Source organism: Trachurus japonicus, chromosome 5 (assembly GCF_045865225.1).
Source record: "Trachurus japonicus isolate A0001 chromosome 5, Traja_1.0".
In the NCBI taxonomy this organism is placed as follows: Eukaryota; Metazoa; Chordata; class Actinopteri; order Carangiformes; family Carangidae; genus Trachurus; species Trachurus japonicus.
In genome coordinates this window covers 36,482,831-36,501,662 of record NC_140911.1, presented here as the reverse complement: position 1 = coordinate 36,501,662, position 18,832 = coordinate 36,482,831, and the positions used below count along the sequence as shown (strand labels likewise).

General features: G+C 40.7%; 1 protein-coding gene across 2 annotated transcripts in view; it reads right to left on the bottom strand.

The window, feature by feature from the left end:
• The window catches only part of igsf21a (immunoglobin superfamily, member 21a), a 213,662-nt gene extending 195,237 nt beyond the window's left edge, over window positions 1-18,425 (bottom strand). The window contains exon 1 of one of the 2 annotated variants that reach the window (XM_085777790.1): window positions 17,911-18,425. In XM_085777790.1, the coding sequence (XP_085633916.1) occupies window positions 17,911-18,049 (139 nt within the window). In that variant the 5' untranslated portion in view covers window positions 18,050-18,425. The remainder of the gene's footprint in view (window positions 1-17,910) is intronic. The other variant, XM_085777789.1, reaches the window with a different exon arrangement.
• Between the last annotated feature and the right edge of the window lie 407 nt (window positions 18,426-18,832).

The window sequence follows — 18,832 nt, the reverse complement described above, 5'->3', positions numbered from 1 at the left end:
CCAATCCCACAGCATATATCATGCCAGAAGGAGATGATTTACATATAAACTGCTTTGACATTTATTTTTTACATGCTATCTGTGATGATGATGTGACTGGAGGAATCTAAAGCACGACCTCGACGACCTTTGTTCTTTCCCTCGAACCAAATGACAGAAAGAGTGTCAGTGTGACGCGATAATCTCCCGACGATTTGTGCTCAGCTGTCCAACACAACGCTGGCCTGTGTTTAAATGGGGGAATAAATAAATAAATAAAAAGCAACACAGAGTTACTTTCAATTACATAACATCTGGTTTGTTGCCGTGGCATCAGATGTCCAACATCTGATATTAGGGACATTTCACTGAATTTTAATGAAGTCAAAGAGCACTGAAATATTCTCATTTCCAGTGCTGTTGCTGTGTAAAATTGAGGCCAGGCATACATATTCATTGGGTTTGGGGGAAAAAAAAGAGGGGGATTAGATAAAATGGAAAACAAAACTGATAATACACTCTATTGAATCTGCAATCTGACTGCATCCCGTTTTCTATCCCTGAGTATTACTATGACATGATGGAGGTCTCACTATCCTGCAGAATGTAGCCTAATGTTCAGTCAGCTGTGGCAAGGACTAATGTGAGCTTTCTGTTACGTTGAGCTCCCGTTGGAGGAGGCCGCCACAGGAGGAAACGGAGCAGCTGAGTGGGTGCGTAAATCAAACTGCTGAAATGACAGGAAAGCAATCTAGTTCAACTTTGCCATTGCTTTTGCCAAAAAGGTGTGGAACTAACATTTAATCCAAAAGAGTAAAAAACACACACACACAAACAAACATGATGCGACCTTGATGAGATGACTTTGACAAGGACAGCACCCTTATGAGATATTCAGGATCTATTGAATCTATTCAAATCCAATACTAAGTTAAAGGTTAAGCTTTCACTCTAGTATATAATGGCTGCATGCTGACACAATATACTAGTTGTGGCTTTTTACGTGATCTCCATAGAAACAAACTGTTGGACAGAAAAGTTCGGACAACCTCTCTTCTTCACTCACATGAATAAAAACTCCATTACTGAGGTTAAAAAAGAATCCTGAACAATCAGCTGCACTTTACACCTGCACAGCAAAGTTATAATATAGTTTTGGATTTTTAATTATAGTTTAGTTTTATTTAGTTTTGACTTATTTTTCTCTAATTCAGTTAGTTTTAATTAGTTTTTAGAGCGGGTTTTCTAGTTTTAGTTAGTTATTTTTTTCTAAACGCTTAGTTTTAGTTTAGTTTTTATTAGTTTTAGTATTAGTTTTAGTTTTTTCATACTTTGGGTTATTTGTTAGTTGAAGGATTCAAAAAGATCAGAGCAGGTATTGTGTAATAAAATTCAAAAGATCCCATTTAACAAATGTGTTCAGTTACTGCAGTTTTTTTTTTTACATACCAGTACAGTAAAGTAACAATAGGCTTATAGTAGCCTACCTCACATGTTGTATTGTATTTAACATAAAGTAGCATAAAGTGAACACAGCACACCTGAACCGGGCTCTACAAACACTGCTGCGCATATCATGCCACGTAGCAATGGGACTCAATAGCCTACTGGACAGCTGAAAATATTGTAGCGACCCCGCAGTACTGTTCTTGTTATGATGTTTAAGTTGTGTGATTTCTGACTGACTGTCAATGTGTATGGTACGGGCCAGGCAGGAAAGATGAGAAGCTGAGGGGCCGGGGTGAGTGTGAGGAAGACCGCTGTGTGTGTGTGTGTCTGTGTGCGTGTAGGTGAGTGAGTGAGGAGGAGCAGAGGAAGAAGTGAGAGCTGTCAGATAAGTTTGCGTTATGTTGTTGTAGTAGTTACGTCGGGTCGGACGCTACAATATCAATAACAACGTGTGCTTAACATAGACGTCGGATGCGAAATAGCCGCAGAGCGGAGCCAGTTTCCTTTCGGTGTCGTTAACCGATTGTGCCAGATGCGCCAGAGCGCGCACCTCTGTGCCAGGCTCGTGTGTTTATTCATGAGCGCGAGAATGATTAACACACAAAATCCACACAGGCTACACACACATACGGGCTACACATAGCCTACACATACCCACAGACACACAGTTGAGGGGCCGAGGCGCGGCACGGAGAAATGCGCATCTGGTGGCTCAACCTGGTCAGTGGATGCACCGGAGCAGCCACGGAATCGGCGCCTATGCCTGAATCGATTTCATATCAATCCGAAATTGACAAAGACGAAAACTAAGGGAATTGTATCTGTAATTTCAGTACGTTTTAGTTAGTTTTGTAAACACACAATACAGTTTCAGTTAGTTATCGTTTTTTCATTTGATTATAGTTTTTATTTATTTCAGTTAACGAAAATGTTTTTTCAATTCTAGTTTTCTTCATTTCGTTTTCGTTAACGATAATAACCTTGCTGCACAGTATCTCATAAGTGACAGAACAGGGTTCTTGCTCGCTGTTATGCACTGTAAGTGCATGTGTATCAATCAAGAGCGATCCTCCAGTCAGCGCCCCTGACCAAAGGCACTGGCTCATAATCTGGAGTTGGTCCCCGGGCGCTGCACCGTGGCTGCCCACTGCTCCCCAGGGATGGGTTAAATGCAGAGAAAGAATTTCACTGTACTAGCTGTATATGTGACAAATAAAGTACCTTATGCCTTTTATTTATTTGTTTTGAGCTGTGCGGTTCACGGTCAGTGTATCTTTTGGTCATTGGATTTTCTTTTGTCCTCTGTCTGCTGGACTGGAGGACTGGAGTGTGGGACCTCCAGTCCAGTAGGTGGCGGTAAGCCACCTTCAAGTTGGTTGCTACACAAATATACACAGTCTAACATATATCCACAGCTCCATCCATTGATTTTTTGACGGCTTTTTTGTCAACAAATGCACATGGCCAGGCAGAGACGTAGCAAAGTAAAGGGCAATTTCCACTGGATGCAATTCGTTTCAATTCTGTGTGAGTTTCATGCATCATGTGTTATGATTAGGTAGGCCTACTAGGTCTGGTCTAAAAGTTGTTTGTCTAGAGATTATAACACTTTGGAGTGTTGAAAGTCCAAAGCGCCATATATAATATTTTTAATAGAGATTAATCGCAAGTTAACTATGGAAAAAATGCGATTAATCGCGATTAGAAAAATTAATCGTTTGACAGCCCTAATATACAGTATATATATATTCTGACACTGGAAGTCGTCATTTACAAGGCAAGACTGCGGTCCGGACTGGTCTATCAGTCCCCAGATGGGACAAGATAATCTTAGGATCCCCACCCCCCCACCCCAACCTAAATATTACATAGCTATTTTTTCCACAAATAGGCCTATTTTGAAACAGTATTCCATAATTTAATGAGGGCCCAGTTCTGAGCTCCCTCCTACCCAACAGACCTGTTTGTCCCCCCCATCGGCAGGGGACAAATTCTTCACACGCACGCTCAAAACATACAAAGTTGAATGGAAAAGGGGAAATATAGCAGGTTCATATTTTGGTTATAACTTTTGCCACCTCAGATGTCCATTGAGGTCTCAAGCTTATGCCATTTTCATCTTAAAATCTCCTCAAACTTGTTGCAGAAATTCCTCTTCTGCCCCCACTTTGGTCTGATATGCATACAGATTTCTGTAGATGTCAGGCCTCGTTTTGCTACAGTATGTCTGAAATCATATCTGAGTAGATTTTGGCCTACAGAACCACAGACACACAGGTACCATAGTGCTCACTGGCGCTCTTGCCTTGAAAATTACAATATCCGGTGTCAAAATATGGAAAAAAATATGGTCTGTATATTTGTATCTGTTGACTGCTGATTTTATTTTTGTTATGTGAGATAGAACATGAAAATCAAACACTCAAAAACACGAACCCACAAGAACACTTTGTGTTTCAATTTTATTTTTTGCATTTCAAAACGAAAATAAACCAAGTTTTTTAATTCCCATTCATCAAAAGAAAATCCAATGACCAAAAGATACACTGACCGTTCACTCATGCACAAAATTGATTGGGCTTTAAGGGCCTGCATCTGGTAAAAATAGCTTGATCTGCACCAGTGTGGATGCCGTCAGTTTGAGACCTCCACAGGATGCAGAGGAGACACTACAGAACCTCAGCGAGCCCCAGGCAACAATCGTCATCAGGAAGACTATCGTTTTTTGTCAACAACTTTGACTGAGTCAAGAGTTTAGTTTTAGTTCATGACCAAAGCTCAGAAAGAGAGATTCCCAGTCTGCCAATCTACTTATTACACACTTAAAGTGCACAGCTCTCCAGGCTGTTTTCCTCCTACTCCCATTCCCTATTACCATCACTTCCCCGTGCTGCTCTCTAAGTCTGATTAAGTACAATCCATTGGGGGTGTTTCAGCACAAACTTGATCCATGGCCGAGGGCTGACTGTACTCTGCCACGTCAGAGCCAAAGATTTTGGCGCAAGCATTCCTTCTCCCTATTCCCACTTCATATTCATCACTTTCATTACAGTCTGGATGTGGAGAATTGCAACCTAGTGAGAGCTCTAATAATACATGGGATAAATGAGTTTCTCAGGCTGTTAGGCTTGGCCACCCATTGTCAAGGGATGGAATATTACATGATGCACAACTATTTTCTTCACAGGGGGAAAAAAAAGCACAAAAACACCAGGATTTCACAACTTCTGAAAGATTTCTCCAGAGTGATATTCTCTGAAATCAAAATCCTTTTTTCTTTCGCCTACAAAGAGAAGAATCGACTCCCACACATTGGTACACCAAATATTTTCATGACATAGAGCTTGAAATAAAAAAAAAACGCTTAGCCTTACCCGTCAGTAGAAGGTGAGAGTGTCGTTGGTAGTATGGTTTATGCTCTCAGTAATAAAAGACTAAATTATGTTGAATGGTTGTGAATATACAGGTATCAACAGCAGCAGTAAAGCTAATAGTGAGTCATTCCAACAGGTAAATATGTCTGTACTCGGTGTAGGAGACTGATAATGAATACAGTTTTACTTTGTTTTTTCAGATACTGTGACTGCGGTACTGTTGTAGTCAAGACCACCTAACCCGAGGCCAAGTCATGACCAAGACCAGAGCATACCAAGACCAAGACAAGACCACGACTTTTAGGGGGCGAGACCGAGTCAAGACCAAGACCAAGGAGGGGCGAGACCAAGTCCAAGACCGAGATCAAGAAGAATAAACAGAAGCATTAGTCTATTTTTCATATTGAAAAATACATTTATTTCAAACTGTTGGCAAGGCCAACCAGCCTGCAGTAGAAAGTACTTCCCCCTTTTTACATTGTGCTTTCAAAAGCAGCAATCAGTCAACAACCAATGTATGAAGAACACTTGAAAGGTGATTCTCTGATGAAAAAACAAAACAAATAGCCTACATGATTTTTTGTACTTTTTCCAAAATGATTCATGTTAAAAGTGGTGAGTTAATGTAATACACCTATGGTTTGCTATGCCTCTGTTCTTCAGTCAGCTTGCGTCTTAATTGGCTACATTCACTATCACATCACATTCCGCGGAGTCTGTGACTCAGGATTGTCGGCTTCTCCCACACACAAGACGACTTTAGATAAAAACGGTCCCAACAATCGTAAATATTGATGTCTAATATTTACGATTGTCGGCTCCAACCGTTCTCCAAGCAGATTATCTGGAGTATTTGACTCATAACACACCTCACATCACAGGATAATCTAATTCGCGGTCGGAAGGAGAAAAATCGGGCCAAAATCAGCCAGATTTTCTTTAGTATATGTGTGTAACAGGCTTAAGTTAACAGGGAAGAAAAAAACACTCCGTCGAGTGTAACATTTGTAAAGTGACATTTGCCGAGACAGCTGGGACGACGTCGAACTTTTACCGTCATTTCAAACAAAAACATACAAATAAATTATTTGTGGTTTGAATAAGAAAATCAAATGATTAATGACTTCGACGACATCTCTACCGGTGCCCTCCTTTCTCCCTCTTCTTCTCCTCTTTGGCACGTAAGAGGCAGCCAGGTGGCAGCGTCAACACTTTTCAAAATAAAATACTTTATTGGTTACATTTTAATTTGGGAATTTCACACATTTGTGGTTTTAAAAAAGCAGCTGTGGTCTTGACTGGTCTTGACATAAAATCCAGAGTTCAGCTCGACCGAGTAAAAAATTCAGTCGATTCCGAGACAAGACCAAGACCATGAAATTGAGACCAAGACGGTACTGAGTGCAACAACTCTAGACTGTGGAAGTGACAGTGACACATTTATAGACTGTGTTGTCCTTGCAATGGAACTGGTCTGTAGAAAGAAGCTTCAATTAATATAATCTAGTGGATGAACCACAGTGAAAGAAATTCAGTTGAAAAGGGATTATATAATAGCAAGAGAGCATTTGTCAGATACACCTGTGGAGGGTTTATTACTCATGAACTGAAATAAAATCAAACTCTTTCGAGACGTGATAAATTAAGGGAGACAGAACTGCTAAGATGCTGAGGCGATCCTCTCCAGCTGTGCAGCCTCTCAGGCTCTGATGACATATCACACATGACATTAAGTGGCAGGGACAGTCACCATATCACCAGTCAACCTCATTTTGCCACATGATATGTTTAAGAAAAGTTGTCATCTGCTCATATGCTGCTGGATTTTTCCTGCCTGTCTTATACAACAATAACAACAACATGGCGAGCTACAATGCTAATGCTTCAAAGGTAATTTTGGGGTTACAGTTTACAAGACTGCAGATCTCTGCAGGGGGTAAGACTTAAAAGCAATGCAGCAGATTGTTGTCTATATTTTTGCACTGTGAAAATTTTACATAAAACACAGCAACAAACTGTAAGACTTGCACCAGCTGGTGGTTCCAGCAAGTTCAAGGAGCACGAGGGGTTGTTCCCTCTGCTGCCATTGCTGTAAAACAAAAGACATGACCAGAAAGGCTTACTGACAGCTGAAAGGAAATAATCTCTTCAGTTACTGTCTAATGGCTAGAAGAAAAAAAAAGATAACCTTGTGCAATAAGTGCACAGCTATGCAAAGACAACTACAGCACAGTATGTAAAGGTTAAGTACTAGTGTTTGTTAAAGTAAACATCTTTGGGAATATATTGCCTTAAGAGCTTGCAGTCAGAAGAGGAGAGAATTACACCATGACCCCACGTTGCATGCAGTACTTTCATACTACAGGTTAATTCCTCCAAGCATAACAATAACACAAGCCACCAAACACTCTGGAGTCATTTCAGCCACTACACTGAAACATAATGTATTCAGCTCCCCTGAGAACATAGCGCCGTAACTGAGAGCTAGCAGGTAAAAACGTCCTGGTCCACAATCACTTTCCGAGTTGAATTAACGCTGACAGTTTTATTGGGAGAGAATAAATTAGATCATCTTTGCTTCATACAAGAATTCAGAGTGAAAGAGCGAGTGGCAAAAAAGTTAAGTGTAATCACCCTAGAAGATAAAGCAGCTTCATACTGTTAAGCTTCATCTTGAAAAAACAGTCAAGTAAAACAATCATATCTAAAGACGGCTACATGATTCATGCGCAACAGTAGTTTCTATCACTGTGTAATTCTCGTCACGTGTTCAGGAGATTAATTCTCTGAACTTGCATGACAAGTTCCGCAGCGGATCAAAGGTTTGTTGATAAATGTTATCGTAAATGACAGACGTTAAAGGATAAACAGAGAGACCCGTCCTATCGCAGGGTGGCTGTCTGTAAAACTTCACTAAAACCTGCTCCTGTGATGGAAAATGATGTCTTTGTGATTTTTGTAAAAATTATTTTGGTGATGTAGAAAATGTAGGGATGTTGTCCCGAGGGGAAGAAAGTCTCTCTGTGGCTCATGTGTAGGAAGCCAGTGTGCATAAAAAGGAAATAATCTGTTGTCATAAGATGCATAGCCCACACAATCCTCCCTTACTCCCATCTGCACAGCTTCAGCCCATCCAGAGTGACGTCAATGTGCAGATTAGAGGGTTTTTTTCCTTCTTTTCCATCTCTTCCCTTTTTCATGCCTAATCTGGACTTTTCATGAAACCTCTGCGATGCTGCATTCACTGCCTGGAAGATGGCTTTGAACAGCTCTAGACATAAGAAATGGAAGAATCAAACTGAAAAGGTAGTGATTTGGGATATTTACAGCTGCTAGAGAGTGAGAGTGGATGGAAGTGTAAAAGGGGGATATAAATTAGGAGTAAACGCCTGGGATATCTGGCCTTAAAGCATTGTTGGTTTCATATTTCACAATGGTTTAATGTCAACCTCAACAGGGAATACAGGAGGAGATAGTGGTCTTATGTTATATTGAAGTGAATTTCATTTATATAGCACCAATTCACAATGTGATTTCTGTCAAGGCACTTTACAAATAGAAGGTGTCGACCTTCTCTTTATACTTGTATTTACAGAGATTCAGGAGATATTGTATGAAATTACGATTTCAATGCCTTTTTTTATTACTTCTTATTAGGTGCCATTTCAATAATGTGATCTGTGGGCTCACCACATAGAGCAAGTCCTAACCAACGATGTCATGTTGCCTCAATGTCATTGCCCCTCTCTCTCTTACACCTGATTTATTATCTCTCCAATAATAAAAAGGCATGAAAACCCCAAAATGTAAAAAAAAAAAAAATGCATCAATGTGCACAAACCACTGACAAAAAGCACAATGCAGGTATTCCAAAAACGAGCCGTCAGTACTTTTTGTAACTACGGAAACAGCATCCAACCTTGTGGGATTTGGTGTCTGAGTGTTTAGCTGAAATCGACTTTATTTTTATTTGACCTCAGTCAGTTCAGAAGAGAGTCTCAAAGCCTATTTTAAATAAAACATGTAATTATTGGGGTTGAACAGTATTAACTGGCCTGCACGATATCAGCAAAATGTCCGACGTGCAAACTGTTCAATATTGCGATGAAGATATTACTTGCGATAAGCAAATATTCTGGTGAGCATACCATACAGTTCCTGTATCTTTCTGAAAAAGACTCAATAAGATGTAGTACCTCTGCCAAGCCTGTAGTGGCACTTTAACACTGCCACACAAATACACCAAAAACAGAGAAGAGTGGAAAGCTTGTGCACTATAAACAAACCTGCTGAAACACTGCAAGTCAACTAAACACGAGAACTTGTGCTAGTACAAATATGCCAATCAATGCTGTGTGGACGCGTTTCAAGCGCTGTATCCGAGGGACCTGACGGAAGTCCACCATTGTTGTTGTCCGTGATGACAATGAAAGTCAGATTAATTGGTTAGCCCTAGTATGAGGAATAAAATATCTCTAAAATCTCATAATGAAAAGATGCAAGGTGTTAGTTTTCCTGATCTTACAGTTTTAGTCCTTTCCTTTTAACAGACAAATACATTATCTTTAATCTTATCTCAGGCTTGGTATATTTTAGTGCTAATGCAAGTCATGCTGACCCATCCATGTTTCTTTATGACATAACCTTGATACACTGTACATAGTGTATGCTAACACAGAAAAACGCAAGGGCAGCCAGTGTCTTATCTTTTCAAACTGAGGTCAAAATGACATTGAATAATTCTGCTCCCACAAAAAAATGCTCAATGCTTGCAAAAAGGAAGTAACCTGCAAAAAGAACGTGAAAAATAAATCACATCTCGGTACAGCAGTGTTACTCCTGGAAGCTTAAGCCCCCTGTGATGAACCATGAATGCAGAGATAAGTGTCATGTATAGTGTACAAGGCACTTCTCAAAGTCTCTAATAAGGAGGCTAATGTTAGGACACAGTGGCAGAGCAATTGTTATTACTCAGCAGCCATGTTTGAACACGATAAGCAAAATCACATAATCCACATTAGCATGTAGAAAAACAGTGAGAGGAGAATATGGTAAAACTGCTGATAAAGCCTGTCAAGAAATCCCTGCTTATGCTGGCTGCTAATTTCACAGGAATATGGCTCTGAAACTTAAATGATATGAAATACAGTTTGCAGATAACAGCTCTGGCAAGGAAACATATGACACTAGCTGACAACAATGTATTGCTCACTTTAGATCACAGACAGGGATGGTATACTTTCTCCGAGTAGGCCGTCTTGGGAGACCTTTCCGAGCAAAGCTCCTCTACTCTTTTCTCTATCTCTGCAAACCACCAGCTGCTAAGGGAATCAGACTTGCTTCAAACTCCCACACAAGCCAAAGACATCAGCAAGCCTGCCCACATCTGTGTATGAAGGACTTCAGGGGCAGAAAGAAAAGTTAGTGTGCTCTTTGAATTGCACTGTCGTTGTCTCTAATAATCACAGGCTTTATCATTTGATGGTTTGGAGCATGACTGCATATAGGAGGATACATACTGTAAAAGGAAAGTTCTTCCTCTTATCAAGGGGCAATAAGGCGAGGACAGATATGGCACAATGGTTAAAGCATCTGGTGCAGTGAACATATGAACATAGTCAGAAACTGTACATTCATTGATTTGGGACAACTACCTTAAACTGTTGACCATTAGCCAATACAGTAAATATATGTGTGTGGGTCAAAGGAGTGTGTTTGGACCTTTGTTATATTTCCAAATAGGCCTGGGACAATAATCAATAAATCAATTAATTGCACGATAAATGAAAATGAACTCGATAATTTTTCCGGCCTCGATATATTGCCATGTGCGCATCATGTATTTGTTTTCCTCGTCTCTGGCCTCCAAACAGGCTGGATGACAAGAAGCTTCACTCTGTGCATCGGTCTCGACACCTGGGCCGTTTGTTCCATAGCAGAATGAACGGAGTGAACCCTCTTGTCAGTCATCCAGGATCTTTGTTTCCCAGAATACATTTTTTCTGCTGAGCTCATGGGGCGGTCAACCTCCGTCGTCATCCCGGGGGAGAAAACGAAGTCGAGTAATTTAAGTTACCAGCAGGGTTTTAGAGGTTTACCGCCGGCTGGTTAAATACATTTTAGGAGATAAATGCTGGTCTCATTGATGAAATCTAACAACTGTGGCAGTCACATTAGTTTGTTTGAATGAAAAGTGAAGCTTCAGATGTGAACAGGACAGAAGAGCTGCACTGCACTGTTTATTATTTTTTGTTTGTTTAGGATAGTATACTCTAAAAGCTTTTGCCATTCCAATTACAATGGTAAAAGAAAAGTTTATTGCATTTGAAAGGGTCTACTTGCATTATTATTAAATACTATTATTATATTAGTGGTTAATTTGTTCTCAAAAAATGTTGACACTAATATAGTTTATCGGCAATAATTTTTGTGGGACAATATATCGTCCAGCAAAATTTGTTATCGTCACAGGTCTATTTCCAAAAGAGCATAGTTATGACTCATTGTATAAATCTCTCCCTCACTGTCCTCCTCCTGGCCTAAAGTGAGGGTACATTGGGCCAACAGTCGCTTTATACTCGCTAAACCACACCCACCTGTGAGCAATCCAATCAAATCTAGATTTAGCTAAATCCCTCTTGTTATTATATCTCATACCCATTCCGTTTCACTCAGAAATATGTCACATTAAGATGTGCTTGACTCAAATCAGTTAAACTCCTCTACTTAATAATCAAATAATACACTTCAAATGTTCACTGGGAGTTCTGCGGGGACCGCATTACGCCACAAAGACTATTTCAGGTCATTTGGATTTCTCGGAAAAAAAGCTTTTTCATTTTTTAGCACAGTGGTCTACATGCACAAAGCTGGCTGAAGCTCTTCAACAAAAGGTGCAATTTCTGGGTCACTAACCTGTTTCAAGTTTTAATATGGCTCTTTCATCATATTAAATGGGATTTCAAGTTACAAAAGATTCAGACTAAGAGGTGAACACAATAAAAGTTATACTTTAATTGAAGGTGATCACTGAAGGAAACAATTGGTAGTCGTACACCTGTGCTGCAAAAGTCCTGCATTCTGGCTATTAGATGCAGTGCAGCCACTTCTGCATAGTGCTCCTCCTCTCAGTGAGTGGAAGAGGTCAACCGGAGATGCAAAGCAGTCTTGTCTTACATGTCAGTGGGACCGAGTGAGCTGCACGCTGTTGCAAATACCTCATTGTGTAGAATAGTGGTCCCACTGTCGCATCAGAGATATCAGCAGAATACATAATAGAGTTTTAAGACAAATGGGACCCTATCAGCTGCAGAGGATATTGTGATTTTAAATGGTAAATCTATCTCAACAGTGCTGCATTGAGCATTGAACCATAGGTTATTCTGGGTGAACCAAAAACAGTCTGAGCAATAAATCAGCAAATAAATCAAACAGCAGGATCACGCTTTATACTTATTCCACTCTCCTTATTCTCCTGCTAACAGGGGTACATGCTGAAAGGTGGTCCTAAATACATTTATTTTAACAGTCACAACGGCCGGCCGAGCAAACAACAGCAAGACAAAGCAATGAAGACAGCTCCTAATCTGCGCATAATCATTTTATATAACAGCTGAAAGCTGCAGTGCTGATGCAAAGCCTGGTGATTGTTAGATAGTGGCATAACCACAACCCATTTTCCAGCCAGTATCTCCTCTCACTTCCTGTGAGCGAAGACCAGCCATCAGTAGCAGACAGTCGCAGTGTACCGGAAACCATCAGATCTAACATCAGATCCAGTGCCTGTGAAATCTGTCAATACTGCTATGATCCACAATCTACAAGGCAACCTACAACACCATGGTGGGAGGCAAGACATTTTCTTAGATGCTTTATTCAGCAGCTGGAACAGAGAGGCTTAAAATAAACTTGCGTTCAAGGAATACATGACATGAAACACTTTTTTTTTTTTTTTAATCTGTGGCAGATTCAAAATAAAGCCTATAGTAAGTCTCTTGCAGGCATGCCATGTCATGTTTAGTTGAGTGCCACGCTATAATTTTACCACCAGCCACCTGTAGCTGTACAAGTATATGTTTCTATATTTTCTCTCATTCTGCATTTTGAGCAGCAACAACTCAACAGCAGCAGCTGCAGTGGGTTGGACGGCGCTGTATAAGTCTGCTCCCATAATGCTCAGTATCCCTTTGACCTCTGACACAGTGAACATGAGTCCATGAACGTTGATTATTTTACTCCTTATCCGTGTAATATTTCTACCAGATTCTACTGGTGGTAAATCACTAGAGTCTGCCTGTCCCATTTCCTGATGTACATGAAAAAAAAAAATCAGAGCGTTACTGCATTGCTTTTTGCACCCATAGGCAGCTGTTCAGACCTGCACCTACAGCAGTTCCAACTTTCGTTGGCATTCATTTACCCTAGGACATTTTATTTGTTAATTCACTGTAACACTAACTGTGAAAACATTAAAACAAGATTTACTAAAAAAAATTGCATCTAAGGAAAGACGCATAATTGATTGCACTGGACAGCAAATTATCACTTGTAAGGGTAAACAAGAAGGAATATTATTCATGTAGCTTTCAAGAAAAACATATCCAGTAATAATTATACAGGAGGACATGGCTAATGCTACTGTGGAAGACACTTCATCCACAGCTTGCTGTGGGAAAAAAGGAAAAGGAAAATGAAAGGGAAATATAATACAGCATTAGAGATACTTTGATTTCTAATAGGTAAGACTGATCTTATGAAATAGCCCAGGCCACAGCAGTGAAAAAGCAAGCAAGCTACTCTTACCAGAGAAAAAAAGGCTTCAAAAAGCAGCAATTTAATATAATTTCAATTCAACTTCTGAACATCCATATCTATAGTTCTTAATCGCTTAAAGAAATCTCTGTGAAGCTCTGTGGAGCAAGTCTGCTCTTCCCTTAATAGCAGAGTAATACAGATGGTAATGCTATCATGTGCCAATTATTATTAGAGTTCTTTTAGAAGTAGGTGGAGGTGAAGCGTGTAAGGCCAAAAAAGAAAGAAAGAACAAAAGAAGGAAAGAGCATCTTCCATCAACCGTATTTGTCCAATTCAATTCTCTGGTGCGTGTTTGTTTGTAGCCAACAAGAAGTCAAAAATGTGGCCCATCACAGTGAACCATCTCTTGAACAGCAGCAAGAATCAGAGCAGCTGTGGTCATTTAACCTGGATGAAGTCGAACCATCAGATAATCTGCTTCACACAGTTGTTGCTTCAGTGTCAAGACATCAGGGTACTGCAGTTGCCCCCTGATAACAGTTATTAGCTTAAGTGTAAATGTGGACTGTTATGTTGTTGCACCAACTGACCACTACCACCACAACAACAACAGCAAACTACTGGACATTGTTAATAAATGAATGAATAAATGAGATTTTGACTGATTAAAACACTTGATAGCAATTAATCACATGCTGCCTATAGTTAAAGCAGAAGTAAGCGATCCGGTCGTTATGGCTAACTTTTTGTCAGCCGATGGAGTTAGCAGCCCCCGCCCTCATCATGGATCTATTGGTCCTCGTCCCTACGTCACCACATTCACGCGCATCCCTTGGCTGCACACACAGCCCTTCATGCCGTTCTCTCTCCTCATTGGATAAAGGTTGTAGGATACAAGGAAGTATACAAGAAGTTTTCTCCTCGGCTTACAGCAGAGCAGAGTGACTGACAGACCCGTGTTTCGGACCAAACACTCTATGTAAGTGATTGCTGTCGGAAGATATAACTATTTAAGACTTATATTAACACAAACATTCCGCTTACTTCTGCTTTAATCTGATTCATCGCACAGCGTATTTGTTCAAAGTGTTCCTTAACAGGATATTTTTTGGCTGTAACTGCAAATGTCAACAGAGCCATCTGACAGGACTTAATTGCTGAACTTGCCATTCACAGTATTTTTTTTTTTTTGGTTTGTTTTAATCATCCATCGCGGTGCCATCCAAACAGTAACCATTGGAGACAGTTTAGCTTGAGACTGTGAGCTGATTCCTGATTTCCGGCGGCAACTGATTCAAACTATGGGTCGGGCCAAAGTTCGATATAACAAAAACCTGTGTTAATCGCACATGAAAAAAATAGTGGCGTTGAAAGCAATACGCATGAATGCGTTAGCTATTACCACATTGATTTTTACAGCTATCTGATACAGTGCCTTGTTCATGCAGTATAAGGCTGTAGCCACTGGCCAAGATCTTGTATTTTGTGAGTGTAATCTGTAGAAAATCCAAAGTCATAAAATGTTAAGTTGTGGTTTTGTGTGCCAGACTGTTTCTTGGCTAAAACCAAGCCTAATTTGCTTGTCCTGATGCTACTGTGAAGATGCCAGACAACCAGTAAATACTTCAGGGGGGTGCAAGAAATGGTCTGACACATAACCCCTTGTAAAATATTTCTACCCTTGTTTTTTTTTTTAATTAAGCAAAAAAAGACGTTAAATGGTAAGCCTTTTTTTTTTCTTGCCAATTCAGCATCCAATGGTGTCCATCTCTGTTGGATCAGATTTGATTTCTATATGACTGTTTGACCTACAGGGTAAGCAGTCCAGTGGGATCAATCTTCATAATGGTGTGTCTGCACTGATGCTGCAAAAGTCAATCAGATGTAACAAGTGCACCAGAGGTTAAAGACACAGCCACATGCTGTGAACGTGGACATGTAACTGTGCCAGTAGCACAGGAGGAAATAATTGCAATTCCTCAGTGCACAACCAACCTGCATGTCTGGGGAAAGACATTTAGTCACCACACTCTACTGAACTACACAAATAGTAAATACATGAAGAACGTGCATTAAACATTTGTTGTTGTTGTTTTCTAAAAAAATAAAATAAAAAATAAAAAATAAAAAAACTCCAGGAAAAACAATAAGTTCTGAGCTGCTGAATATGTAGCCTGTTCTGGAAATACTGGTGCGGTGACATGCTTAATAGCCAAATATAAATCCTGAACTACTGTATTTCACTAGCCGGGGCTAGCTATAAGCACAGCTGCATTAAGCAGGAGGCTGTGTTTCTAAAAAGATTTTTATTTTAAAAAAAAAGGAGACAGCACATCTGGCTGAGAGCGATGGTGCACGGGCCACAAGTTAACCGAGAGGACAAAAAGTTTCAGTCTAAAATGAGAAACTGTATGCATCATTTCTCCCAAAGAAATGCTGACAGGAGAGACACTGTTGGGGAAAATAAGAATGCATGACATTTTAAGATAAAGACGAGAGAGGAGTCACTGACCACACAGCCTCACTTCGGGAAAATCTATTCAATAAGACACCGGTGGACACACTGAAATTGGAAAACACACATACACTGGGAAATTGTATACTGGCTTGAATCAAGTGTGATATCCAGAAGACAGAACACGTTAGTTTATATAAAGAAAACAGCTTAGGGTAAAAAATAAAATAAAATACAATGTCAGACCATAAAGGAGACGTAAGATCTATCTGCAGCATGGCACGCATCTATTTCCGTTACCTGACAACAAAAGCCACCAAAAAGCGCCCTGCCAGCTGATTTGCTCAATACTACCTTTCATTATTTTTTTACGCTGTGATCAGTGTAAACCACTGCACACATCTCACAAGTCACTCAGCTGCAAATATCTCATGAAAGCGGAGGAACCTAAGCTGTTGAGAACAATTCAAACGAGCGTGACTCTCCTAAATACTTTACATAGGGCAAGGCTGCTGTGTAGTCCAGCATCCCTGAGGCATTTTGTAACTTAACTTTATGTTAAGCCCAGCTGACATAATGATTTCCTATATGGGTCAGCACGGGTCAAACACACTTCAAAACAACAAAATCCTCAGCAAGCAGAGAAGAGTTAACAGGTTAGTTTGCAATGTTGCATTGCTCTGATGTTGTAGCTGGGAGTGAACTCTCATCTTAAGTCCTTCAAACACTGTGTTGCCATGTGCAGCCAGTCTATGAGCCTAACTCCAGCTGAATGAGAAGCAGCTGTACAGACAGACTTTTTTTTCTCCCCCACACACACACACATTTCTCAGGAAAAGGAATGAAGTGCTTGCTATGCAGTGTTGTAAAGCAAAGCTCTTTATGATGTATGACACCATGTAGGGAATGAAATGCCCCTGCAGAACGCCACGGGGACCATATGTGAGGATGAGCGTGGCAGCTAGGGAACGGTGTCCAACTCACTGCCAGTGCCACAAGGTCCTTATCTGTGGCAAATATTTGAATAATTGTGGCTTTTCCCTATAATTGCAGCACAACCCCTCTATCACCACCACCACCACCACCACCACCCCATCCCGTTAGCACTGCCTGCCACAAGAGGAAAAGACAACCACAGAACAGAAGACAGTCTCATCATTCACCCAATCGCCCTCTTGAAACAACAAATATGATGAATGCTGTTGTCTTTTTTTTTTTTCCTTTCACAGCTGTAACATCTCAACATGTCAGCGTCAGGATGGGGGGAAAGAAATTCACGCGACACTGATGCCACCGCTGTGCAGAGCAGACCGTAGGAAGCCAGGAACACACACATACACACATTGAAAAAAAAAAAAAATAATAATAATGACGGTTTTCAAAGCAACAACTATGTTGGGCTCACTCGCTGTCTCATGTGCAAACACACCGCGGTGAGCAGACCGCCTATAGCAGCGCGCTTCAGCATAGTGTAGTTGTGTGCTGCTCAGAAGTGGAGGTGCTGTCATGCATGCTGCTCGTGATAGTCAATGCAGATGAATTAAGACTTAATACACAGCCAGGCCTCCTGCTGCCCCCCTTCTTATTCTTCTTTCCTTTATTGCACATTGACACCACGCATTGTGTAACCTGCGCTGCATCCCAACATATACATCCACTGATTCTTCCACCACTTGGTCAGGCGTAGAGGGAAAGTTGGCATGAGGCGAGCATGGCACCGATCGCCTCCATCCGGCTGTCCTTTTAACGGCTACTTAGTATTTCACTGTCACGCATGAATCACTCAACTCATTGACAGTTAGGCTATTGTTAGACCCCACGCGCGGCGCGGATGGGGCTGCCAGAGCGTCCTCACACACACACACTATACGTGGAAAATATGGCAGGGTTCAGACTTACCGACGGCTAAATCCAGTAGATCTGCGCACAGGAGCAAGCACAATGAGAAGACGGTCATCTTTCCCTTATTTTGCAATAAATCCCAAACTCCATCTGCGTTTACATGCTCTCCGGGTTTCGGCCGTGTAATCCCCACCATTCCAGAGGTATGCGATTGAAAGGTGCCCCCAAACTATTCATGATGCAGCTCAAGTCTTAAGTGGAGAAATCGGAGAAGTTGACAATGAATACAGCATTCAGAGCGGCGAAAACCGTGCATCAGATCAAAGAAATGACTCACTGGCTGCGATAACACAACACAAGCCCAGTCTTATTTTGGGTGGTTTTTCTCTTCTTCTCTTATTTCTTCCCTCCTTCCAGTTTAAACAATAGGGAGCTGCGCTGAGCCGCGGAGCAGAGACAGGCTCTGGGAAAAAAAACGGAAAGGTTTGGATGAAAATGTGTTCCTCAGTCACCGCTCTCTCTCTCTCTCTCTCTCTCTTTCCTCTCTCTCCCTCGCTCTCTCTCCCGCCCTCCAGACAGACGCACAGTCATTCCTGAGCAGTCGCTCTTTTATTTCACACAATTTTTCTTAATCCTACCCTGGATTCAGACCCCTCTAATTCTGTCCATTAAGCCGATTTATTTCTGTTGGATTTTTATTTCTTGTAAAACGTTTTTTTTTTTTTTAAAGATCCTTATGTTCCCTTTGCTATAGGCAACAGAATTTATTACATCTATATGAATAAAGCAGCTGGAGGACCGTGTTAACTTTATCTACCTGTCAATCAACTATTCATTCATCAGAACTGAGTGGATGTTTTGCTTTTGTCTCTCAATTCACTGCAGCCAATGAAGATAAACTCTCTATTACTCACTATCATACGAATAAAAAGTCCCCACAACTGTCAAGTCATTGTCACACATTACACATATTGTTATA